Source organism: Martes martes, assembly GCF_963455335.1.
Source record: "Martes martes genome assembly, chromosome: 9".
Classification (NCBI taxonomy): Eukaryota; Metazoa; Chordata; class Mammalia; order Carnivora; family Mustelidae; genus Martes; species Martes martes.
Window position 1 is genome coordinate 42,954,185 of NC_137896.1, and position 27,405 is coordinate 42,981,589.

Consider the following 27,405-nt stretch of genomic DNA (forward strand, 5'->3'; position numbering starts at 1 on the left):
TACATAAAGAAGCATCTCTTCCTGAGATGCTGTGTGGAGTGGTGGTTAGGAGCATGGACTCAGGAGGCAGGTGCCCTCCATTTAAATCCTGCCTTCACCACCTACTAGCTGTGTGACCTGAGCCAAGTTACTGAGTTTGATTCCTGCCTGTGAGGCTGGTAAATCCAGTGCCCTATCCTGTACCATTGTTCAGATCAACAGAGAATGTATGTGCCTGGCACCAGTGAGCTTCCTGTAAGCCCCACATGGCCATCAACCCAGCTACATAAACCTGCCCCTAACTTTCCTTTAATGAATATGGAGGGGAAATGGCAGTTATCACCCTCCACTTTTGTGAGAACCTGACAACCAAAAGAAATAAATGACTTCCTCAGGGACTTAGGAACCAATATCTCAGAGTAGCACCAGGGGAGAGGCTTCTGGGATAAGAGAGAGACAGAGAAAGAAGAGAACACAAGGGGAAATAATTGTTCTTCTCCCACCAAAATATTTCTCCTGAGATGGCAAATATCTCATTCCCAAGGCCCCCAAGTAGTCACTCCAATGTGGTGACCTCCAAGAACACTAATCAGTTCTGGGCCTTCCTTATATGGCATCGTAACAATCCTTTCAAGTAACATAATTATAGGAGTTATGCTAATGGAACAAGTACATTAGCATACTCTTTTCCTTTAGCATTTGAGTTCCTTCAAGAGAAACCCTTTCAGTTGACAGTGGTTTCAAAGACCTTCACAGTGCCAACTGACAAAACAACTGTGGAGATGGGACTGAGGGATAGAGACCCTGTTTTGTGTTGGCCTCAACCTACAGGTACTGATGCTATCTTCTAGGGGTTCCTGGGGCACGTCTCTGGGCTCCTGCTACTTGTGGCAAGCCCTCACAGACATCTCCTTGACAAAAGCCAGTGTTATGGCTGAATTGCCCTTTGTGGTTCTTATTATGAATGCAAGGCCTCCCTCAGCAACAACCATCAGGGAACTCTGCAAAACTAAGGTTTATTACTTATAGGTTCTGGAGGGCACACAGTACAGCAGAGCCACACAGTGTACTCTTTATTGGTGAATTTAAAACAGAGGAGTGGGAATTAAGGCATGGGAAGGGAGAAGCAGGGTCAGCCAGGGCTTTCTAAAAGGGGAACTTCATGGTGGGGCAGCCTGGCTCCTTATCTAGTTGTGTAGCTGACAGTATGTTCGTCTGAGATGGATGTCTTTGAATTACATGCCCTTACACTAGTCCCTCTGGATTTTCGGAAAACTCTTGTTTCTAAGAGTGGATTGCAAACTGCATTTCATTCTCTCCACGATCTTCTTTAACTCCCTTCCTTCTTGTTTTAATTTGGGCTCTCCCAGAAGCAGACACTGAGACAAGGGCTGAAATGCAAGTGGCTCTCTGGGGGTGGAGAGAAACATCAGTAGTGCAGTAGGAAGTGGGGCAGAGAAGGGGGAGGGGGATTGCTAATAAAAGATAGGGTGGTCAAGCTTGCAACAGCGTGGGCACCTGAAGCTTAGGCATCTGGGGAACCCAGCAAGACAGTGATGGTTACTCCACCCAGAGGGCAAGGGACCATTGGTCATGTTGGGGGGAGGGGGCTGGGGGGCAGTTATGCCCTAGCACTTCTGGATTGCTTTGTGTAAGGTTAAATGAAAAGTCTTCAAGCAAATCGAGCCAGATTATGGCCTTCAAAGGACGCTCTAAATTAATAAAGCCTGAAGAATATGGTAGGACCAGGGCCCACATAGTCATATGCTACATTCCTCTGCCCTGCAACTCCCCTCCCCCAAATCCCAAATCCTGCAGAACCCTAGTCTGACTGCGAAGCTGGGAGTTTCTCTCTCTAGTCCCCAGACAGGGTGAGTGTTTCCAGGAGACTGTTGTCTGTCGTGGTAGCAGAGCCCGAAAGTGATTGTGTATATCAGCCCCACCATGGCATTGTGGGGCCATTAGAGACCAAGCCTGTAATGGGGGGAAGTGATTTTAAAAGAAATACCATCCCCCCGCCCAAGTTTAATCTTATATTATCACTTGAAACTATGAAAAAAAAAAAAAAAGAAGGGGAAAAGAAATCTTTTTTTGTTTGGTATTCAGACCATATTCCCTGGGAGATTTAGAACAATTTCCACCAAGGCCAGAGTTCTATAGATCTTCCCTAGGAATTGCTTGTCCAGCACCACCTTCATTGAAATTAAAGACAGAGTGACATGAGTGCAGATGATGTAGTAAAAGGAAATTGTCTGTGAAAACCGCTGACTGTAGATGCCACATAAAACAGCGGGGTTAATGTTGCGCTGTTCAGAGACATTTGCCCTCACAATTCAGAAGCCCTTATGTATATTGACATTTCAGCTAGAGCCTGTTCACCCCCATTAAGCCACAGGCCACGATAATTTCCTGTTACTTTAGGTACTTTCCAGTTTAACCGCTATGGCCAAAGTTTCTCTAGTTTTATTAGTCCCAATCAACCTGTGAAACCACCTGATGAGATGGTATTTATCTTCCAAAATCCCAGTTCAGTGGTCACATCTTCTGTGAAGCCTTCTCTGGCCTCCCTTCACTAGCCTTGTCTAGCAGAATGAACCGTGTATGTCCAGAATCAGATAGGTAGGGGCGCCCGGAAGTCTCAGTAGGTTAAGCGTCCACCTCTTGATTTTGGCTCAGGTCCTGAACTCAGGGTCATGAGATCAAGTCCCAGGTCGGGTTGGGCTCTCAGCGTGGAGTGTGCTTGTCCCTCTCCCTCTGCTCCCCACACCACATCCCCGCCCCCACTGCTTGTGCTCTCTCTCAAATAAATAAATAAATAAATAAATAAATAAAGTCTTTAAAAATCAGATAGGGAGGCACACGACTGCAGGTGTGGAAACCTGACTAATGGCCACTGAAGCAAATGGGGGTTCATTTTTCATTTTCTCACCTAGTAAGAAGTACAGAGGAAGATGGTTTCTGGCATTAGAGAAGCTAATGAATGGCATTCTTAGGGCTCTGCCATCCCTTGCGCTTTGGTGTGTATCTCTTGCTTGTTGTCTCATGGTCAAGTGACGGCTGCTGCCACTCCAGACATTATGTTCAAGTGCAAAGCTAGAAAGAAAGGTCACTTTAGTTGCATCTGTCCCTTATTCTCATTGGCCCAAACTGCATCCTATGATCATGGCTAGTTCCAGGGAGACTAGAAAACCTGAGTATATGGTCAGTCAGAACTTGAAAGTTACATCTCATTATTGTTCTCATTGTGGCTGTATCATCATCTCTGTATCTGTTGCCTGATGCCATAATAATGCCATATAACAAATGAGCCCAAAACCTCAGTGACATACAACAGTAAAGATTTATTTGGCTTGTGGATCTTTGGGGTTCAACTGAACTTTGGGGATCAGGTGACCCACATCTGGGTGTTAGCTGCTTGTCAACCGATCTCTGACAGCCTCAGCTGGGACGAAGGCAACTTGGCTGTGCTCCGTGTGTCTCTTGTCCTCCAGCAGCCTAGCTGGGGCACGTCCTCACAGCATTATTGTTGCTGTGGGAGGTGCCTGGCCACATCCAGTCCCCTTTGCTCTTCCGTTTCCACATACTCCCCACAGTAGCCTCGAATGCTAACTTGAGAACATGGTGTGATTGGTCTCGTGTTGAAGGCTAAGTGAGGCAAGGAGAGTCACTCAAGGTCACAATGTGGGATTTGAAGCGAGGTCCTTGATCCCATCCTGGGCTTCCTCCAAGGCTCCAGGCTGCCTCTCCTTCTGCAGCTGCTGTGCTAGTCAGTGCTATACAAGCATTTCCCTTGATGGCTTCCAAAGGTGACACCATACTCTGTGGGCACCGCCCTTCTTGGACGCATTCATTTCATATAAACAGGGCCCTCAACTCTGTGCAAGCCTGCCCTGAGATGGGGTATGAACGTGGGAAGAGCACAGCTGCTGGCCTCTTCAAGAGGAGAGAAGCCAGGTACCTGAACCTAAAACAGGGCTCACAGTCCAGGTATCATGTAGTCAGTGCCAAAGTGCAATGCCCACAGCAAGGGCCCTGATGAGTTCCCAGGGAAGTGAGGAGCCCTGTGATCATGAGCTTGGAGTTGAACCTGAAACGGACCCCTCCTCTCCTCTCATTCTGCACACACACCCCACTCATGATTTCCGGAAAGCAACCCACGTGTGGTTGTTCTGGTTGTTACAGCCAGCCCGCAGGCTCGGATTCCAGGGGGCACAGCCACACATTCTGCCACCCTGGGGTATTGGCTCACCTCAAACATTTTTGAGGGTTTAAGTCTGTCTTGTATTTTTTAGGGCACCTTGTAAAAATAATAATATTTAAAAAGAACATCACCCAGCAGTTCCAGCATCTGATAGTTTATCCTAAAAATGCAAAAGGATGTATGTTTAAAGATGTTCATTGCAGCAGTGTTGATAGTCCATTTATTTATAGGGGAAAACAGGAAGCTGCTACAAATAAAGAGGTGACTAAGGTTTACTCCTGCTCGTGCTGATCACATTGATACATTTATATAAATGGCATATTTGCATATGAGTAGGTAATCAAAATTAAGCTTGTAAAATTAAAAAAAAAAAAAAAGAAAGAGCATCAGTGACTCGGACCAGCAGCTCCCACATGTGGATGACTGGGATTCCAAAACCATCCCTCCCTTTGTGTAGTTGGAGAGATCAGCTTATTTGTAGACCAGCTGAAAATTGAAGGTGTCGATTGGGTAGCGTTCCAGAATGGCCTCTGTTGGGGGAGGCAGCTGGCCTCGGTGGGAAGACTCGGAGAGTCTTGGGGTCACATCCAAGGCCTGCCATTTGCCATCCATGTGTCCTTGGACAAGGTACCATACTCTCAGAGGCATCTGGGAAATGGAGCCAGTAACTCCCTGCCTCCCCCAGGAGTTAAAGAAATGACATGGACAGTCCTCATAAAGTACCTGGAATGTACCTCCATTCCCAACCCAACAAATAGTAGCAAATGTTAACAGTATTGTTATTAGTCATTATCACCAATCATTACATCCTTTGGAAATAGAGGAATGGCCAACTTGATGGAAAAGTACCTCACTCTAAAATATTCAGGCCAGTGGTATCGATGGTACTATCTACATCATCAGGCTTTCTTCAAGGTTGTAGGTTCTTCAAGGTTGTATCTTCAAGATTGACTTTGTATATTTGTTTTGTTCCTTTGTTCTGTTTAGTTTTTTTTTTTTAATTTCCTAGTACTAGTAGTAGACCCTTTTTTAGAGCATCTTTAGGTGCATAGCGAAATTGAGCAGAAGGTACTGATTTCCTTTTCTTTCCTACTCCTCTACCTGCACAGCACCTTCCCCCATCAATACTTTGTTCTGTTTTGTTTGTTTTTCCAGTGGGAACCTGATTTCCAATGGGTAACATGGCAGGAATTAGAACAGAGTTTCTTGTAAGCAGAGTGGTAGGACAGTAAGTGCTCTATGGCTAGAAAGGAGCCCCATCACCTGGTGGCCAGAGGGGCATCTGATCCCGGATGGGCATCCCCATCTCACACTCCCCTATGCAGGGGAGTGCAGGGGAGTTAATGTGATAATCATCACCCTTGAAAGCACAGAGAACCTGGGAGACCTCTTCACGTCTCAGCCTAATCAATCCAAGTGTTGATTTGCAATATGTTAGATGGAGCGTCTTGCTTCACAACAGGATCAATACATAATATTGGAATATAGTCTTAAAGAGATGATTTATGGACTTGGCTATTTCAGTGAGTTGAGTGTGGCAGCTTTAGACAGCTTATTTAGATCTTGCTTAATTCAAAAATGTGCAGTTCTGTATTCCAGTTACTGCATCTGGCTGTCCTTTCAAGATAATGATAAAGCCCACATATCTTTGGATCAGCCAAGTCATATAGTAAAAGTGGGGAGGGGGTTAAGTCCATTACAACTTGAGAGTATATTTTCTCACTCATCCACAAGCTGTAAATATAGCATTAATATTTTTAAAATTGACATTTTATTCCCCCAGAAATCCACAAATAATTTTGTGTAGATTATGAATAGACCAATCAATAAAAGTTATTTTTAAGGCTTCTCTGCATGCCAGACATCACAGGCTCCTTGGAGATTAGAAACATATAAGATGGAATCCTTGCCCTAAAGTCTCCACCATCTACAAAATTCACATAAGAAATACAAACTCAGGGTGGACAAACGGAAAATATAGATAGGAATTATAAAAACAGAGTCACCCCAACAGAGGGAGAAGCTATTTTGATTTATGGCCTTACAAACTCTTACACGCAAATATACTTATGCAAGTATATGTGTATTTATGTTATTTTTATTAACATATAATGTATTATTTACCCCAGAGGTACAGGTCTGTGAATCATCAGGCTTACACATTTCACAGCACTCACCATAGACATACCCTCCCCAATGTGCATCACCCAGCCACCCTGTCCCTCCCCCACCACCCATCAGGAACCCTCAGTTTGTTTCATGAGATTAAAAGTCTCTTATGGTTTATCTCCCTCCCAATCTCATCTTGTTTCATCTTTTTCCCTCCCTACCCCCCAAAACCCTCTGCCTGCCTCTCAAATTCCTCATACCAGAGAGATCATATGATAATTGTCTTTCTCTGATTGACTTATTTCACTCAGCATAATACCCTCTAGTTCCATCCACGTCATTACAAATGACAAGATTTCTTGGGGGTTTTGATGGCTGCATAGTATTCCATTGTATATATATACACCACACCTTCTTTATCCATTCATCTGTTGATGGACATCTAGGTTTTTTCCATAGTTTAGCTATTCTGGACATTGTTGCTATAAACATTCGGGTGCAAGCGCCCCTTTGGATCATTACATTTGTATCATTGGGGTAAATACCCAGTAGTGCGATTGCTGGGTCATAGAGTAGCTCTATTTTCAACTTTTTGAGGAACCTCCATACTGTTTTCCAGAGTGGCTGCACCAGCTTGCATTCCCACTAACAGCATAGGAGTGTTCCCCTTTCTCCACATCCTTGCCAACATCTGACTTGTTAATTTTAGCCATTTTGACTGGTGTGAGGTGGTATCTTATTGTGGTTTTGATTTGTATTTCCCTGATGCCAAGTGATATTGAGGTCTTTTTCATGTGCCTGTTGGCCATTTGGATGTCTTTATTGCAGAAATGTCTGTTCATGTCTTCTGCCCATTTCTTGATTGGATTATTTGTTCTTTGGGTGTTGAGTTTGATAAGTTCGTTATAGATTTTGGATACTAGCCCTTTATCTGATACATCATTTGTGAATATCTTCTCCCATTCTGTCAGTTGTCTTTTGGTTTTGTTGACTGTTTCCTTTGCTGTGCGAAAGCTTTTGATCTTGATGAAATCCCAGTAGTTCATTTTTGCCCTTGCTTCCCTTGCCTTTGGCGGTGTTTCTAGGAAGAAGTTGCTGTGGCTGAGGTCAAAGAGGTTGCTGCCTGTGTTCTCCTCAAGGATTTTGATGGATTCTTGTTTCACATTAAGCTCTTTCATCCATTTTGAGTCTATTTGTGTGTGTAGTGTTAGGAAATGGTCCAGTTTCATTCTTCTGCATGTGGCTGTCCAATTTTCCCAACACCATTTGTTGAAGAGACTGTCTTTTTCCATTGGACATTCTTTCCTGCTTTGTTGAAGATTAGTTGACCATAGAGTTGAGGGTCTATTTCTGGGCTCTCTATTCTGTTCCATTGATCTATGTGTCTGTTTTTGTCCCAGTACCATACTGTCTTGATGATTATAGCTTTGTAATAGATCTTGAAGTCTGGAATTGTGATGCCACCATCACAAAACTTTTTTTTTTCAACATTCCTCTGGCAATTCGGGGTCTTTTCTGGTTTCATAAATTTTAGGATTTTTTGTTCCATTTCCTTGAAAAAAAATTTGTGGTATTTTGATGGGGATTGCATTAAATGTGTAGATTGCTTTAGTTAGCATAGACATTTTCACAATATTTGGTATTTCAATCCCTGAGCATGAAACGTTTTCCATTTCTTTCTGTCTTCCTCAATTTCTTTCCTGAGTACTTTATAGTTTTCCGAGTACAGATTCTTTGCCTCTTTGGTTAGGTTTACTCCTAGGTATCTTACACTTTGGGGTGCAATTGTAAATGGGATCAACTCCTTAATTTCTCTTTCATCTTGCTCTTGGTGTATAGAAATGCAACTGATTTCTGTGCATTGATTTTATATCCTGACACTTTGCTGAATTTCTGTGTGAGTTCCAGTTTTGGAGTGGAGTCTTTTGGGTTTACCACATAAAGTATCATATCATCTGCAAGGAGTGAGAGATTGACTTCTTCTTTGCCAATTCAGATGATGTTTATTTCTTTTTGTTGTCTGATTGCTGAGGCTAGAACTTCTAGTACTATGAATAGCAGTGGTGATAGTGGGGAACCCTGCCATGTTCCTGACCTTAGGGGAAAAGCTCTCAGTTTTCCCCCCCATTGAGAATGGTATTTGCTGTGGGTTTTTCATAGTTGGCATTGATGATATTGAGAGATATACCCTCTATCCTTACACTTTGAAGAATTTTGATCAAGAAAGGATGCTGTACTTTGTCGAATGCTTTTTCAGCATCTATTAAGAGTATTAAATGGTTCTTGTTCTTCCTTTCATTAATGTATTATATCATGTTGATTGATTTGCAGATATTGAACCAACCTTGCAGCCCAGGAATAAATCCCACTTGGTTGTGATGAATAATCCTTTTAATGTCATATTGGATCCTATTAGCTAGTCTTTTGGTGAAAATTTTTGCATCCATATTCATCAAGGATATTGGTCTGTAATTCTCCCTTTTGATGGGGTCTTTGTGTGGTTTTTGGATCAAGGTAATGCTGACCTCATAAAATGAGTTTGGAAGTTTTTCTTCCCTTTCTATACTTTGGAAAAGTTTCAGGAGAAGAGATATTAATTCTTCTTTAAATGTTTGGTGGAATTCCCCTGGGAAGCTGCCTGGCCCTGGGCTCTTGTTTGTTAGGAGATTTTTGATGATTGCTTCAACCTCCATACTGGTCATGGGTCTGCTCAGGTTTTCTGTTGCTTTCTGGTTCAGTTTCGGTAGTTTATATGTCTCTAGGAATGCATCCAGATTGTCAAATTTGCTGGCATATAGTTGCTTGTAATATGTTCTTATAACTGTTTGTACTTCTTTGGTGTTGGTTGTGATCTCTCCTCTTTCATTCATGATTTTGTTAATTTGGGTCCTTTCTCTTTTCTTTTTGATAAATCTGGCCAGGGGATTATCAATCTTATTAATTCTTTCACAGAACCAGTTCCGTTGATTTGTTCTAATGTTTTTTGGTTTCCACTTCATTGATTTCTGCTCTGATCTTTACTATTTCTCTTCTCTTGCTGGGTTTATGCTTTCTTTTCTGTTCTTTCTCCAGCTCCTTCAGGTGTAGGGTTAGGTTGTGTACTTGAGACCTTTCTTGTTTCTTGAAAAAGGCTTGTATTGCTATACACTTTCCTCTCAGGATGACCTTTGCTGTGTCCCAAAGATATCTTTAGGTCCCTAGCCGTTGGTACTACCTCTTGTTCTTTTTTTTTTTTTTTTTTTGTGGTGAGTTTTTCCACCTTTTCATTTTATGCAGATAAGAATAGATGAATGAGAACAAAATACTAAAAGGGTAGCAACAACCCCAGAAAAATATATACTAACCAAATTAGAAAGGCCCTGAAACCAGGGAGAGAAGAAAGGGGAAAATAGAAAAAAATATATATATATAAAATATTTTTTCTATATATGTAATACATATATTACATATATGATATATATAAAATATACATAATATATAATATATGTTATATATATAGAGCCACACACTTGATTTTGGGTGTTTTTTGGTCTGTTAGAAAAAACTGCCTCCCAAAAATTTTAAAGAAAGAAAAATTTGTATATATACAAAAATAAGGGTAAAAACGATGAAGGGATGGAATATGATTGTGAAGATGTAAATTTAAAAAGATTGTAACATTGGGGAGGGTATGTCATATGGTTGGTGAGTGCTGTGAAGTGTGTAAGCCTGACGATTCACAGACCTGTACCCCTGGGGCAAATAATACATTATATGTCAATAAATATAATTAATAAAAAATAAATAAAAATACACAAATAAATCTTTAAAAGAAAAAAAAGATTCTGAAGGAGGAATTGATAAGATAAGAAGTTGATTGAAAAAAAGAAAAAAAAGAGGAAAGAATGTGATCAGGCTGGAGACTAGAACAAAGCCATGTGCTAGATTTAGGGTATATTTTGATCTATTAGAAGAAATTGTATCCCAAAATTTTAAAGAAAATAAAAACCTGTATGTATACAAAAAATAAGGTTAAATACAATGAAGAGATAAAATATGACTAGAGCAATGAAAATTAAAGATTTTTAAAAAGGTATTTATAAGGTAAAATAGGAAAGAGGAAAAATTTTTAAAAACAGAATAAGAAAAATTCATTTTCACTTTTGTTTCCTTTGCCTTTGGAGACATATCTTGAAAGAAGTTACTTTGGCTGATGTCGAAGAAGTTACTGCCTACGTTCTCCTCTAGGATTCTGATGGATTCCTGCCTCACTTTCAGGTCTTTTATCCATTTTGAGTTTATCTTTGTGTATGGTGTAAGAGAGTTGAGTTTCATTCTTCAATACATAGCTGTCCAATTTTCCCAGCACCATTTATTGAAGAGACTGTCTTTCTTCCACTGTAAATTTTTTCCTGCTTTGTTGAAGATTAGTTGACCATAAAGTTGAGGGTCTATATCTGGGCTCTCTACTCTGTTCCACTGGTCTATGTGTCTGTTTTTCTGCCAGTACCATGCTGTCTTGGTGATCACAACTTTGTAGTAAAGCTTGAAATCAGGCAACATGATGCCCCCAGTTTTGTTTTTCTTTTTCAACATTTCCTTAGCAATTCGGGGTCTCTTCTGGTTCCATACAAATTTTAGGATTGTTTGTTCCAGCTCTTTGAAAAATGCCAGTGGAATTTTGATCAGAATGGCATTGAAAGTATAGATTGCTCTAGGCAGTATAGACATTTTAACAATGTTTATTCTTCTATCCATGAGCGTGGAATGGTCTTCCCTCTTTTCGTGTCTTCAGTTTCTTTCATGAGTGTTCTGTAGTTCCTCAAGTACAGATCCTTTACCTCTTTGGTTAGGTTTATTCCCAGGTATCTTATGGTTCTTGGTGCTGTAGTAAATGGAATCGATTCTCTAATTTCTCTTTTTGTATTTTCATTGTTAGTGTATAAGAAAGCAACTGATTTCTGCACATTGACTTTGTATCCTGCCACATTTCTGAATTGCTGTATGAGTTCTAGAAGTTTGGAGGTGGAGTCTTTTGGGTTTTCCATATAAAGTATTGTGTCATCTGTGAAGAGAGAGAGTTTGACTTCTTCATTGCCAATTTGAATACCTTTTATTTCTCTTTGTTGTCTGATTGCTGTTGCTAGGACTCATACTATGTTGAACAAGAGTGGTGAGAGGGGCATCCTTGTTGTGTTCATGATCTCAACAGGAAGGCTATGAGCTTTTTCCCATTGAGGATGATATTTGCTGTGGGTTTTTCATAGATAGATTTTATGAAATTGAGGAATGTTCCCTCTGTCCATATACTTTGAATCATTTTAATCAGGAACAGATGCTATATCTTGTCAAATGCTTTTTCTGCATCAATTGAGAGGACCATGTGGTTTTTCTCTCTTCTCTTATTGATTTGTTCTATCACATTGATTGATTTGTGAATGTTGAACCACCCCTGCATCCCATTGATAAATCCCACCTGGTCATGGTGGATAATCTTTCTAATGTACTATTGGATCCTATTGGCTAGGATCTTGTTAAGAATTGTAGCATCCATATTCATCAAGGATATTGGTCTGAAATTCTCCTTTTTGGTGGGGTCTTTGCCTGGTTTGGGGATCAGAGTAATGATGGCTTCATAAAAAGAGTCTGGAAGTTTTCCTTCTGCTTCAGTTTTTTGAAACAGCTTCAGGAGAATAGGTGTTATTTCTTCTTTGAATGTTTGGTAGAATTCCCCAAGGAATCCATCAGGTCCTGGGTTGTTGTTTTTTGGGAGGTTTTTGATCACTGCTTCAATCTCATTTCTAGATATTGGTCTCTTCAGATTGTCAATTTCTTCCTGATTCAGTTTTGGAAGTTTATAGGTTTCCAGGAATGCATCCATTTCATCTAGGTTGCTTAACTTATTGGCATATAATTGTTGATAATAATTTCTGATGATTGTTTCTATGTCCTTGGTGTTAGTCGTGATCTCTCCCTTTTCATTCATAATTTTATTAATTTGGGTCCTCTCTCTTTTCTTTGGGACTAGTTTGGCCAATAGTTTATCGATCTTATTGATTCTTTCAAAAAACCAGCTTCTAGTTTCAATGATGCATTCTATTGTATCTCTAGTTTCTATCTCATTGATCTCTGCTCTAATCTTGATTATGAATTCTGGAACACTAAAAAGAAATTTAAAAAATTAAAATTAAAAAAATAGAATAAGAAAAAGAATTTCTAAATTTAACTTTGAAAGACTAATGATCATGGAGAAAAACCATGAATTCTATGTGTTGCTTTCCCCTACCTTTGGAGTTCTGCAGTTTTCACTGATGGTGAACTTGGCTGGATGTTCTTACTGATCTCCTGGGGGAGGGACCTGTTGCAGTGATTCTCAAATGTCTTTGCCCCAGGTGGAATTGCATTGCCCTTGCCAGGGGCCAGGCTAAGCAATCTGCTCGGGTTCGCTCTTGGAGCTTTTGTTCCCTAAACGCTTTCTGTAGAGCTTTGGAGGACGGGAATGAAGTTGATGGGCTCCCAATCTCTGGCCCATAGTAGCTGAGGGCTTGGGGCCCTGCTCCTCAGTGCACCCTCAGAGAAAAGTAGTCAATCACTCCCATCTCCCTGGTCTCTGGCCACACTCCAAGCTCATCCAGCCTGTGACCAAGCGTTTCTCTCTCTGGTGCATGGCCCCATTTGGAGTTTTCAAACCCAGCAGATTCCTGCCACATGCTCCCACACCACTCCTTCCGGAGGAGGAAGGAAAGTCTCCCCGGATCTGCCCCTTGTGGGGTCCCTGCTCAAAGAGTAGTGGCCCAGCATTGCGCCAGATCATGGTTGAAGGTAACCCCGAGCTGAGAGCCCAATGCTTGGCTCCGTCTCTGCTGCTGGCTTCCCCACTCTGATACCTGGGAACTTTGCCACACTCAGACATCCCTGGTCTTTCTGTGACCCCATGGATCCTGAGACCACACTGTCCCCACAAGAGCTCCACACCCCCCCCCACTTAGTCTCTAGGGTGATGTCCCTCAGTGGAGCAGACTTCTAAAAGTTCTGATTTTGTGCTCCCCTGATTACCACTTGCCAGGAACCACCCCTTCCCTCTGTGGTCTCTCTCCAAAATATTGCCTCAGATTCACTTCTCTAAATGTCCTATTTTCCAGAAAGTGGTTGCTTTTCTGTTCCTAGAATTGCTGCTCTTCTTCGCTTTGATCTCCTGTTGAGTTTGTAGGTGTTCAGAATGGTTTGATAACTATCTAGCTGAACTCCTGGGACCTGATATTTAGGTTTCCTACTCCTCCGCCATCTTGCTCCTACCCCCTCTTGCACCTACCCCCTGTACTTATGTGTTTATACAATAGATAATACCCAAAAGAGATCGTACACACTGTTTTATAATATTTTTCACTTAGCAATGTATTATAAATGCCTTTTCTTGTTGTTAACTGTGGACTAAAATAATCTCTTTTAGCAGGATTTCATATTGAGTGATGAACCACAGTTTAGATAACCAATCCCCGATTGTATATTTTGTTAGGTTTTGATAATTTATTATAGTCAGCATTTTGGAAAGAATATCCTGCTGCATATGTTTTTGTGCACTCTTCTGATATTTCTGTAGAATCAAGGGGTAAGATGCATTTTAGAATCTTACAGTCTGGTCAGAGAGTCCAAGCACATAGGTGTGAAAAGGAAAACGAGTTCATAGAGTAGGGGAGGGATGGCTAAATTAGTGCAACAACCAAGAGTCAGAGGCCAGAAAGATCATTTCATGCTTGGGTTGCTACAGAAGGCTTCATGAAGGACACCTGTGAGTGACAGAAACTCCATTCAAGTCATCTTAAGTGTAAAAGGCATATTATCGGCTCATGAAATTGGAAGGTTGACTTTTGCTTCAGACTGAGCTGGGTCCAGAGTTCATGAGGTGTCGTTGAGCACGCGTGTGTGTGTGTGTGTGTGTGTGTCTATCTGTCTGTCTTTGTGAATGTGTATGTCTGTATGTGTGTATCTGTGTGTGGGTGTGTCTGTCTGTCCCATCTCTTCAATGGTCTTCTTACTACATGAACTGCATTCTTGGGCAAGCTCTCTCTACACACCAGCTGCCTCCAGCAGCTCCAGACTTGAGTGGTATTTATATCTCATAAGGAGAGAACCCCTCTCTCCCAGCTTCTCTGTCAATCCCTCCTTGGCCCCTTGCAGACCTTTTGCCAACCACCACTGTGTGACACAGAATGGGATTTCCTGGTGGCTAGCCTGGGTCTTGTGCCTGCACCCTGTGCAGAGAGAGGCTGAGAGTGTGTGACTAAGGTCTATCTGGTGGAGCAGTTCTCAAAAGGAAAAGCTGTTGAGAGATGAAAACATGAAAGTGATGTCACTGCAGAGGATGCTGAACTTAAACGATGAGCCGCTCTACCCATTTTATGTTTTAGGTGTCAAGTAACAGAAAAACTCCAAATCAGACTGGTCTGCTGAATGCCCTGTTACGAAGTCCAGAGGCAGGCATGCTCCAGCATGATATGCTCAATGGCTTGGTGATGCCGTTAAGTTACTCAGAGTCAGCTTCATCTTATGTCCAATTTCCCTCAACCTGGCTGCTAGGAGCAGTCAGGACTCCTAGCTTCCTTGTCTGTAACCAGTGCTGGAGGTTGGGAAATGGTACCCACTGGCAAGGACTCTAAGACATTTCCTGCCATGTCATTGGACCAGTCCAGATCATGTGCCCACCCTTGAACCACCAGCCATCAGTGGGAAACACTGCACACTATTGCCCAGTCAGTATCTACTCCTGGAGGAAAGGGTGGGGTCACCTTCCCAGGAGATATGGTGGACATTGGGATGAAACTAGGGTCCCATTGGGAAGGAGTGGAAGACAGATGCTAGCTGGTCAACCAACAATGGAATCCAAATAAGATTTTACTAATTAGAGAAGAAACCTGGAGTTAAACAGGTAGAGAGGTGAGTTATGGCCAAACCGTAGACTTCAGGGTTTTTCCTAGTCAGAGCTCACAAGAAGCAAGATTGCAGAGTCTGTCCTGCAGGGAACAGCACAGTGAACAGCCTCAGTTGAAGTGTTTGTTAATTTTTTCCTTCATTGCATACATATTTATTGAGCACCTAATATGCACTGTGCCCAGTGCTGGGGATAGATAAAGTTCACATCCTCACATTCTAGTGTGGAAGATGGACAACATACAAATTAATATTCAAGGACAACAAGTCAGAATAAGGTGGGTTGAGAGAAATGAGAAGGAGGGGGAGTCCAAGGACCCTTGCTTAAGTTGGCATTGAACCAGGGCCTCGAAGGACATGATGCAGTAAGCCAAGGTCATCTGAGGGAAGCATGATTTGAGCAGAGGGAACAGTAGGTGTAAAGTCCCTGAGGCAGGCATCTATAGTCTGTTTGGTGGACAAGGGGAGAGTGGTAGATGATGAGGTCAGAGATGAGGGGTGAGATCGTGGAGGGCCTCCCAGGTGATGCAGTCTTTGTACTTTACCATGTTGCATCTATGATGCTGGAGGGTGTTATTGAAGCAGCGGGTAGACAGGCCCTCACCCTATGGCTCTGCCTTGGCTCTGACTTCAACACCTTCTTTCTTCTCTTCCAGGCCATGTACATGTTCTACGCGTTGGCCATTGTGTGTGACGACTTCTTTGTCCCCTCCTTGGAAAAGATTTGTGAGGTACGTGCCTTATATTCTCAGCATGTCTGGGCAGGCGATGCAACTATGCTCCCCCAGCCCCCTTCACCGAGGACCTGGGGAGCTCCCCATGCCACCTGGCCGGGAGCACCAGACATCAGCATCCTTCTGAGTGACCAGCAATATTAGCACAAAAGCTCCATTGGTCTGTTTAGAATGTCAGAGTACCGACCCATAGTTGGGCTTTCACCCCTGTGGCCCACTCTCCCTGCTCCATTTGGCAATTCGTGGTGCTCTTTGTGTCCTACTTCCCTGTTCTCTTTTCCTCTTTTAAATCCGGCTTTCTCCCTTTGTGTTCCTCATCTTCCCCTCCTGTTTCCTTCTGCATCTGTGACCTCCCTCGTGGGGTCCTCACTGAGCAGGAGGTCTTCAGCCACACACCTCCACCGCCCTGCCCCTCTGTACACGTGCAGAAATGCTCTAAGCAGAGGCCCAAGAAGGAAGATGATCAAAGAACTGACCACAGAGAACAGGAAAGGGACTCTGTTCTCACTCAGCCCGGGAATGCCAGGTTGAAGACCAAATGACAGCCCTTTCATCAGAAAATATTCAGCGTATTTAGAACACTTTCATTCTCTCGCCTCTTTCATCTCCGTCTGTTTTGAAATGTAGTTTCCTTTATCTGGAAGCTTTCCACTGTATTTTATTTTTAATTCAGAATCCTGTTTTCCGAAAGTCTCTCTCCCAGACATGCCTCCCATCTGGGACTCATGTTCCTCATGTAGTTCTCAGACTTGGTCATCCTTCCCTTTCCCTCCCCCTCACCCAACCCCTGATTGTCTGAGTCATTGGGGGGCAGCAGAGGACCCAAGTTGCATTGCAGTGAAGTGTCCAGATGATGCTAGGGGTCTTGGTCCACAAACCTCACTTAGAAGTCACTCACTTAAACAGTTTCTTCTACATCCTGGAAATCTGCTTGGTTTTTGCACTTTAAAAATGAATGGATGGATGGATGGGTGGATGGATGCATGGGAGAGAATCGGGCCTCAGGAGACCTGGAGGGGCCTCAGGAGGAGGTTCCTTTATTGGGTGGAAGGAGAAGGAGAACAATGAGGTGGCATCTGAGATGGATAGTGGGCACATGTGGGAGCCTTTTGTCCCAAGCAATGTCACCTGAGAGCAGGGTCACCTTATAGGGCAGGAGAGGAGGTGCTGAGGCACCCATAACTGGGGTCATTTGTGATCTTGGAAATACCACCACTTGGTGTTCTATTCATTATGCAAAACAAACTACTCTCTTTCCCACACAACTTTTTTTTATAGCCAATTTATGACCCTGCTCTAGACATGTATGTAGTCTCGTCGGGAGGTATTCTGCTCCATAGGGGAAATCCATAGCACCTGCGAGCACACCCGCCTTGGGGAGGAAATGGGATGAGATAGAGTGTGGTCCTTGACAATCTATGGGCCATAAGACACATAGCCACTCCGGGGTGAGGCACACGGGGCTGGATGAAGTTCTGGGAGATTGGAAAGTAGAGAGAGGAAAGGGGAGGGAGAGCTGGATGGGGGGTGGGGATGGTTAGGGAAGGGCTTGTGCAGGGACAGGATGGGAGCAGCCTTGAAAGCATTTTTCACATTTCAAGACAACACATTTTAAGGAAAGATATTTGTGCTGAGAAGAGTCTGAGCTCTGGGACCAAGGGAGGAGAACCCAGGACTGGAATCCACCTCTGGGGAAGGCAAGGCTGGGACATCAGGGTTACCGGCGCTCAGGAGGGAGCTAGGAAGGCTCTTGACAACTATGTTCTTGTAGATAGAAGTGTCCAGAGGCAGGAAGACCCTCTCCCTCCCTCAGCTGGTGATTCGGAGCTTCCAGCAAGATGTTGCCAGAGCCCAGGTGAATTAGGGATGAGAGAGGAGGGGCGGTAAGGAAACATGGGGGAAGAAGCAGACTTCAGGGTTTGAAGGAGAGAGAGAGGAACTGGAGATGAGCTCAAGGTGTGGACTCTATGTCTCATGCCCATTAGGGACCCCGAGCTGGAACAGACACAGCAGTCCTGGGCTCCCAGCTCCTGGCAAGTCTTGATGGACCACCAAGGAGTGTGAGCTCTGTGTTAGGTCACCTTCAGGGACTCCCTGTCCAGGGTCTTACCTGCACCCCTCACAGCCACACCTTTCAACTGGAGGTATCAGCACCTCTTAGAGTCTTCTCAGAACCACATGTGAAGTTGATCTGTTCAATCCAGAGTGAGGGATCCCCAGGACTCAGATCTAAGTGCTCCATTAGGGCTCCCACCGCAGCCCATTGCTGGTCCATGGAGCCAGGGGCCTACGCCGAGGCCATGCTGCCCCTCCATGGCCGAGCAAGGAAGTGCAGCTGCTCGTGCACTGGAAAGAGGGACTGTGTCATTCAAGACTAGCCTATCCTGGCTGGGACCCAGCAGGAAACCCGCTAGTTAGTGACATGGGGGCAGCATACGTTCTGAGTCCCGACTGAATGCAGGAAGGCTAAACACGCTAACCTGCCTCAGATACATATAATTTGTCTCATCTTCTTGTAGATCACGTTTTGAATTTACAGACAGGGTAACTCGGAGGATTCTTGGACGGCTCCACATCCTTTCCACTCAGTCTCAGTCTCACCACTCTCCCCCATTATCCCAAAAGGGGGTTCAAAACTGCATTAATGATGAGCAGTAGGTTTCGGGAGGGTGACCCCTCCAATCCCAAAGCCGCTATAACCTCCTAGAATCCAGACTTGCAAACTGATTACCGGGAGCCTCATTTAGCCTGTGATAGGCATTTAGGCATACCTAAATATGCCCTTAGGCATACCGAAAGAATTACTGGGGAAAAAATCAAAATGTTTTGCCTAAAAATGTGGATTTGAACATCCCTTAAGAAGTAAGGCTATTTGGCAACATGGAGGAAGTGAGTGGCATATCCTTTAGAAAGGAGGTGGACCCCCACTATGCCTCACACCAGCCCACCCCCCCCCGCCCCCGTCATCTGCACACCACCCAGGGCTCCTGGGTTGGGGATTCCTAGATCTTGTCAAGAACCTTTAACTCACAGAGCTATGGAGGCCCTCCCTCATCCTGCCCCTGAGGGCAGGGGCAGCTGTGTCCCAGCAGAGGATGGTGCAAGAAAGGTCCAGCTGTGGGAGGGGGGCGGTTCTGGGAGGCCCGAGCTCGGGACCTCAGGAGTCATGATCGCCTCTGTTCTCAGGGGAGTCCCAACTCACCTGTACTTTGTCCTTGCTCCTCTGTAGCGCCTGCACCTCAGTGAAGATGTGGCTGGGGCCACGTTCATGGCAGCAGGCAGTTCGGCCCCAGAGCTGTTCACATCCGTCATAGGTAGGTGATGACCTGGGAACATCTCTCAGCCCTGCCCTCTCTTGAGGACAAGGGCTGTGGGGACATATAGCCTTGCAGTGGGTTGGCGAATAGGAAATGAGACTCTCGAGACCCCAAGGAGCAGAACACCCATCTTCCTGCCCCACTGTGGTTGCTGTCATTCTTTTACTTAAGTGACACTTTCACTTTGCACAAGCGTGTCCCAGTTCCTGTGCCAGTGCCCCCACGGAACAATAGCCCACAGTGCAGATTTTAAAACTCTCTCCCATCCTCGGCCATTTTCCCATGGACCCTGAGAATGGTCTAGCTAATACTTGTGAAAACTTCCCCACGCCTGCATGAGGGTAACTGGCCACAACAACCAGGCTGACATCAGGTCTGTTTCAGGGGTCTTCATCACCAAGGGCGACGTGGGAGTCGGGACCATCGTGGGCTCTGCGGTGTTTAATATCCTGTGCATCATCGGTGTCTGCGGGCTCTTTGCTGGGCAGGTGAGGCCGGCGGTGGGACGTGGCATGGGGTCAGAGAGGACAGCATGGAGGTGGGGCAGGAGCACCATCAGCTTGGGGGCCAGTGGCCTCAGGCAGCAGTGACATGGGATCTCACACCCCAGGAGGCTGCCCAACTGGGACTGGAAACTGTCAGGCACCATTGTTTGGTCTCCATGCTGACGGCTTACAGAACACCTGGGTCCACATAAATAATTGACCAGCCTGAAGGTGCAGGCTACGGATCTGAAGGTGTCCAGCTCATTTTGAATGTCATGATCTGGACTGGAATGACCTAAAACAATTTAAGGTATGGCTTTGCCTCACTGGCGATAAAGGAAGTGAGGGAGAGAGAGAGAGGGAGGAAACGACGGATTTTCGTTTTCTGCTAAAAACCATTTGCAGCCATCACAGCGTAGGATGGTTTTTTGGGATAGCCATCAAGCCATTTATTTTCGTGGTTACTTTAGCTTCGTTTTGGAATCCTGAGGGGCTTTGCATGCCTGTGTTTTGTCTCTGGAGGCTGTTCTACTTCCAGGGACTGTTATGGGATCTGGTGTCTGTTTTGGAAAGCCTTAGGAAGACACCCAGAAGTCACCTAAGCTCAAGGCTCACTGGTGACCCCAGGCAATGCTGAGGCACCCATGGGTTTGCCAGCTCTGACATCCTCATCCCCTCATAGGAGCTTTGATCCTGAGCTCTGCCCAGACACCCGGGCTTGAATATCTTCTAGGAAAAGCACCTTCTAGAAGCCCATTTAGGGCACTCCCCTTGCTTTATTGAGGAGCCTGGTGATCCTAACCAATTCCTTCACTGTGAGGACACAGGGTCCTGCTAGAGGTGGTTAGCTGGTCTGAAGGCGAAAGAAGTGATTTGAACCTTCTTCCACACCCTTTTCTGGGCCCCTGTGCTGTCCAGTAAGCCGGCCAGGGGCACCCACCCTGCCTGTCTCTCTAATACAGACTGGAGAGTCTGCAAGAGGCACCTGGAACATCGTTGCAGTTCTCCACTGCCCGTTTCTCACTGCCATCATTTTATGCCCGTCAATTTGTTCAGATTGCCTGATGGGTTGGCTGCTTGTGGGTAATAGGCAGAGGGGCACCTCGACGTCACCAGGAATGGGCTCCAGAGCCCGCTGGCGTGTCCATATGTGGTGGTTGAGTTCTGCCCAACTTGCTAGACTGACGTTTTCTTTTTTCTCAACATTTTGACCCATCATCTCTAGTCTTAGATTGTGTGGACCCACAATATGGGGTTTTTTTAGACTTAAAAATATAGTTAGTGCCCCCCCCAAAACCCAAAAACCAAAAAACAAGTCTCCGTCTTTGCCTTTGGTGCCATTTGTGCTTGCGTGGATCTCGTCTTGTCGGCTGTCTTCTCGTTGCCTCATGGAGATGAATAGTCACATCCTCAGAAGAGGCTGTTGCCGTTCACACTCTCTTAATTAGCATTGTCACCATTAGCAGTATGATTATTAGCCTGGCCGTTATTCGCATTGTCATTAGTGCATTAGTCATTTGTAGCTGCAGCGTGATGGAAAGGCGAGCCCAAAGGGGGAGAAGCCACGTAGAGAAATGAAACAAATGACTGGGAGGTACCCAGTAAATGCCAGGCAACTAATTACATATGAAGTGGTTTGCATTCATTTGTATTCATAATTTATTAGCAATGCGGTTAATCACTGGCTTGGTTAGAACACCAGCTTAAAAGGCAGATTGCTTCCTGAACTTCAGCACGTGCTGGTCTCAGTCTCTTTCCTCCCTCTGGAGGTCTCTGCAAACAGAGAGAAGTAGCCATCACGATGTTGTGAGAAGTCACCCGTATGATGATACTGGTTGCCAGCACTTCGTTCTGTTTCCCCTTGTCTTGTGCCCACTTGGAGATGGCTAAGGCCATCCACCTCTCTTCTTCCAGCAGTTTGTAGAATCCTGGAAGTCTTTGCAGAGGGAGGAAAATTATGTTTCGGGAAAGAACTTGGATCCGGAACTCAGACTGGCCTGGGTTTGAATCCCGACTGGTTTGAATCCCGACTCTGCTCTTTGCTGGCCATGAAATCCTGGAGAAGTGACTTTATGCCTCCTCTGAGCCTGTTTTCAAATCTATGGAGCAGGTGGCTCTAAGCCCACCTACCACCTAGCATCGCCGTACGGGTGAAACAGAACAGGTTCAGCATTAAGCAGCAGCCAGCCCACCCGGTAAATACTCAATAGAAGATGCCACCATCGGCTCTCAGAAGAGTAACGATCCCTGGGGTCCTCACCTCCAAATCCCACGACAAGTCACTGTGATCCTTTGGCCAAGAAGTTGGTGGACTCTACTAACTAGTGGAACATCCACGGGGTGCCGGGTGGGAAAGGAAGGGAAGGTCAGGGAAAAGTTCTTCTAAATGAAAATCAAAATGAGAAGATGCAGATAGAAGGGCGGTCTCAGAAGAGCAGGCTTTGCCTCCATGCTGTCTCATTATTGAGAGGGAAAGGAAAAATGGGTGAGAAATGAATCCTGCCTTACACCCGGAGAAGCATTCCCACGTGGTGGGCCAATGCTGTGGACACCGCAGCAAGGGATGGATACTGGGAATTGAACGGATTAATAAATCCAATCATGGGTCTCACTTAGCATGGTTATTTATGTGGCCCCACATTTTCATTTGGCTGGGAGAATTCCCTGAGAGTGCCCGCGGGCCTCTTTCTAATGCATTCTGGCCTGAAGGGCTGCTCATGACCAAGTCTGTTACTCATCTGAAATCAAAGTAATTAAGCAGTAAGCTTTGAGTTCCTGTCTCAATTAGGGTTCTGATGAATTCGATGTAATTAAATGTCTGCCGTATTTGCAGTTTGCAAACATACCCAGTGCTCTGGTGTTCGCCTAAGGTGCTTTGGGGAGTTTTATGGGACAAGAAGAAAATTGCTTCTTAGAAAGTGGCTTTTAGAGCAGTCCTTGGCATCCCCACAAGACATGTACAGGGCTGTAGTCCTACAAGCTTGCTTTATTTAAAAACAAAAAATAGTAAGAGAGAGAACACCAAGCTCTCGGTACAACATACTAATGTATTTTGCATATTGCGTGGCAAGAACTCCATGCCAATTTTGCAAAACAATGTACTTATGAATTTAAATCCACCATTCAGCACATGTTAGGGTTTAAAGACATAAGCACAAAGAGAAAGTAAATCGTTTAAGTGCATCCCAGATTAAGATGTTCATATTCCACTTATTACAGGCTGGCAGATGGCTCCAGTTTATAATAAAGAGCTCCAGCATCAGCTCTCCTGACATTCTCGAAATGGGCCTGATGATCCCTGGCAAGGTGCATCTAACCTTGGCAGACTTCACCTTTCTCCAAATGACACCCTGTCCATGTTGGCCCCTTTACACAAACCAAAGTAGCACCCAGAGGTTGCACATCTGAACTGAAACATGCCTTCAGTTGGGTTTCCACAGGAGAATCTAAGCAACAATTCCAAGACAGATAGTTGATCTGGAACGTGATCCCAGGACATGCCAGGGAGGGAGTCAGTGAGGCCAGGAAGAGAAACTAGCCAAGGAAAGTATGCTTATTAGTAAGTAAGTTACCGCTGTGGGCAGCTGAGGTTTACTTCTTCTGGGGGAATGAGAGACTATCTAGAATACAGGTCTCTAAGGTATCCAACCCAAGGGAAAGGGAGTTGGGGTGCGTATCCACCAGGCTCCACCAATTGTTGGTAAGGACTGCTCCTGCTGGACATGGGCAGGACTGACTTTTGGAGAAAATCCCCAAGCTAAAAGACATAGAGGCTGGGCCTTGGAAGGACCTGAAATCGTAAAGGTAGGAAGACAGGAGCACAGCCCATAAAACATTTGCTAGAAACTCAACTAAGCCTTTAAAAATAAGCCACCTATGTGGTCTCATTTTCACCTCTCCTGGATGAAACACAAGCTTCATAACTAAGCTGGCCATTAAGAATTCAGGGCCAGGACATCTTGCATTTAGGAAGTTTCCTCTAGTGCTAAAAATAACAGCTACCATTCCAGGCACTTGCTGCTTCCAGTTAGGACACAGAAGACCTCGGCTCCCATGGGGACACCAAAAACCAATCTGGAGAACATAAAAATCATACTCGTATATGAGACCATCAGAGAAGAGTTGAGGTAGGAGAGACTTGATGGACTAGTTTCCAGAGAGAGGAGCCCTCTGTCAGTGAGCTGAGACCTGGCAGGTCTGGTTGCAGGGAGAGCAGAAGGCTGTGAAGATCCAGAACTTTGCAGGGTAGAGATGAAGCCGGGTGAGATACTGGCGGTGCTCGAGATAGCTGGGAGGTCCTGGTGTCTGAAAGACTATCACATACACTAATAATTTTTTCAACAGAGGAGAGTAGTCCTTTCCACCCCTCCCCAAATTTGCTGGGAAAAACATAAGTGAGGGCAGGACTGAGAAGCAGAAAGAGATCATTTCATCTGTGCCATCTCTCATGTCCTCCCAGTCCCCCAAATCGAGGAATCCCAAATCCAACCCTTGGAACTAGGAGACTAGCCCTTCCTACAGAAGCTGGGTGGGTGAGGTGAGGCTGACCACAGGTGACCCACCGTTCACTCCCACCAGTCAAATGAACACTTCCTGAAACATGAATAATCACTTCCTTGCTTTAGCCAGCGAATGAGAGCAGAACTTGACATTTGTTGGGGGGTGTGGGGGAAGGATCAGTATTATTCTTCAGTTCTCAATTTTCTTCTGTATATGATTTCCAGGATGGAATAATAAAATCCAAAACCTGTGAGGAGGCGGGAATAGGACTCATAACCGAGGGAAAGCAGCAGCAGAAGCAAACCACAGATGATCCAGATACAAGAATTAGCGGAAAAGAATTTAAAATATCTATCTTAAATAGGGACAGATGGGAAAAATAAATGAATGGTTGGGGAATTTCAGCAGAGAAATGGAAAAAATAAGAAAAACCAGATTGAATTATATATATATAATTATATATTATATAATATATTATAATATATATTGTATAATATATATTATATTACATATTATATAAAAATTATGTATTTTATAGATATAATTTCAGTCTGGTTTTATATATATGTAAACAACCCCCACTCTCATTTATTAAACTTCCCCAGTGTGTAGGCACCACAATGTGCTTTATAAATGTTTGTAGAAATATACCTACTGAGTTTTTTTTAAAGATTTTATTTATTTATTTATTTATTTGAGAGAGAGAGAATGAGAGAGAGAGAGCATGAGAGGAGAGAGGTCAGTGGGAGAAGCAGACTTTCTGCTGAGCAGGGAGCCCGATGTAGGACTCGATCCCGGGACTCCAGGATCACGACCTGAGCTAAAAGCAGTCACTTAACCAACTGAGCCACCCAGGTGCCCTGCCTACTGAGTTTTAAGACAGTATTATCATCATTTATAGCAAGGAAGAGGGTATCTGGGTGCAGGAGAGGCTACCTTGAGCTGGTGAAGCCTGGATTGGAGCCCACATCGCTGACTGTAAAATCCATTCTCCTTCCTCCTGGGGAGCCTATGATTTAAAACTCCCCAGATGTTGTTATTACATTATTATGGTTAATGTTTCTGTGTTCTCTAGAAGTGGGTAGTGTAGGAGCTGGGCCAAGGCAAAGAAGGGACCTGTCCACAAATGGTGGTGCCCTGGGATGGGTGTTGAAAGTGCTCAGCCCAACCAGTGCTCGACTAGAAGCTTCTTTTATAATCAGATGGCATCATCTACCACCAGACTTTCACTCCACTAAACAGATTGGAGGATTCAAGCTAATAAACACAGTGGGAGACCCACAGATCACCCCGCTTTACTCTGTTCACCTTGGCTTCTAGCTTATCGTTCTCCAGACAAAATCCGACACGTGACTTAACGTAACCACGTTAAGTTCCTAGTTCTGGGAAGCATCCAGACTCCCCAAGAGGCTGAGGGACCGAACAGATGAGACTGAAGAACCCCACCCATATCCCTGGAAACAGGGGCTGGAGGTCTATCATTCTCCCTAGAAAAGGAGATGGAAGTACACGAGGGAGAATGAGTGATGCCTGGAATACTCGAGGGGCAAGTTGCTTTACTTTTTGAGTAGGAGAGGATAATTTGTGGTGGGAGAGGAAACAAAGACCAGGGCCTGGTCTATCTGGAGTCCCTGGATCTAACACATTCCAGTGAAATAGTAATTTCTTCTAGTGACATCGGCCAGCCACCTGCCTCAGGAAGACCTTGCTTGAAGGCAGATCCCGAGCCCTAGTTTGAGATCAGCTGAACGTGGAAGAGCAGATGTACCTGCTGGAGCCCCGTCTGCAGGCTCAGCTCAGCTCAGATTCATGGACCAAACTTGGCCTTTGCTCAGCTCAGATTCATGGACCAAGCTTGGCCTTTGCAAGAGGCAAACCTTGTTGGGCAGTTGGCCCAGGCAGTGTGAACTGTCCCCACTTGATGCCCCAGTCCTATAATGGGCTGTCTGCCCTCACTGTTTCCTGGTCATTTCTTTTCCCTGGCTGTTCCCACTGCCCCTTCAAGGCCGGGTCCAGTCAGGGCTCCATACCTGATCTTTCCCTGGGCATACACTTGTTCCTGGCCCCAAGTTCCATTAAAGTCACCCACCCACCTCTGGGCTGCTCCATCTTGACGGCCTCTGCATCCTCATCCCAGATCTCTTCCTTAGCTTTTACTTTGGCTTATGGCACTGTCTCTGGCTTATTCTACCTTCTTGAAATGATCTCTTGAAATCAAATCCATTCCTGGACCCACATATAGACTAGTTCAGAGGCTTTCAGTTTCAAGTAACAAAAAATCCCCACCTCTAACTGGCTTTCTAAATGGAGGGAATTTATCAGTGTCTGTGAAAAATACAGAGGAAAATGGACATCAGACACGGTTTGCTCAGGGCTCCGGCCCACTTTCTGTGATTCTCTTGTCACTAACCTTCTCTGACTCCTTCCTCAGACTATCCTTCAAGGCAAAAGATGACCATAGTGTTTTCACACACATTGACCAGAAGTGAAGGAGAATGTCTCCCTATTCACCCTACCTCTCATCCCCTACCTGGCGTGATCAACCAAAAAACTGAGTGGGCCATCTTGGGTCACCTACCCATTCTTGAACCAGTCACTATGGCAAAAGAACTAGAGTAATCCAATTGGCTTAGGGTAATCAAGAACCACCCATGCATTTTCTTCTTCTTCTCTCCAGAGCTAAAAATGTGATCAGTTCTGCCCCAAATATATAGCTTTTTACAGAACAGGTAACTGACTACTGGGCAGAGTCATGAGCTGCCTCAGTGCCTGCTTCCCCTTGGCTGGTGTAACGCAGCTGGTAATAAAGTGCACAGATCTGTCACAGGTCTTTGTGTGAATGCATGCTTCCATTTCGTTCAGATGGATCACGAAGGAGTGGGATTGTTGGGTTATATGGTGAGCGCATTAGTAAGAACAAACTAGCAGGTTTTCAACGTACCTGAGCCATTTTGTATTCCCCATACTATGTGAGGTTGCAGATGCTCTTCATCTTCGTTAGCACTGGGTGTTACTGGTTTCCTTTTGTTCTAATATTAGCCATTCTGATGGGGGGGCACCTCACTGTGGTTCTAATTCGCATGATCCCTGATGAATCATGATGGTGAGGATCTTTTCATGTGCTTACTTGCCATCCAGTATCTTCTTTGATGAAGACTCTGTACAAATCTTTG

At 44.7% G+C, this 27,405-nt stretch overlaps 1 protein-coding gene across 1 annotated transcript in view; it reads left to right on the top strand.

Annotated features, from left to right (window-relative positions):
• SLC24A3 (solute carrier family 24 member 3) overlaps positions 1-27,405 on the top strand; it is a 486,596-nt gene that overhangs the window by 331,722 nt on the left and 127,469 nt on the right. Inside the window, exons 4-6 of the mRNA XM_080814074.1 lie at positions 15,853-15,927; positions 19,160-19,244; positions 19,632-19,735. Of these exons, the coding sequence (XP_080670200.1) occupies positions 15,853-15,927; positions 19,160-19,244; positions 19,632-19,735 (264 nt within the window). The remainder of the gene's footprint in view (positions 1-15,852; positions 15,928-19,159; positions 19,245-19,631; positions 19,736-27,405) is intronic.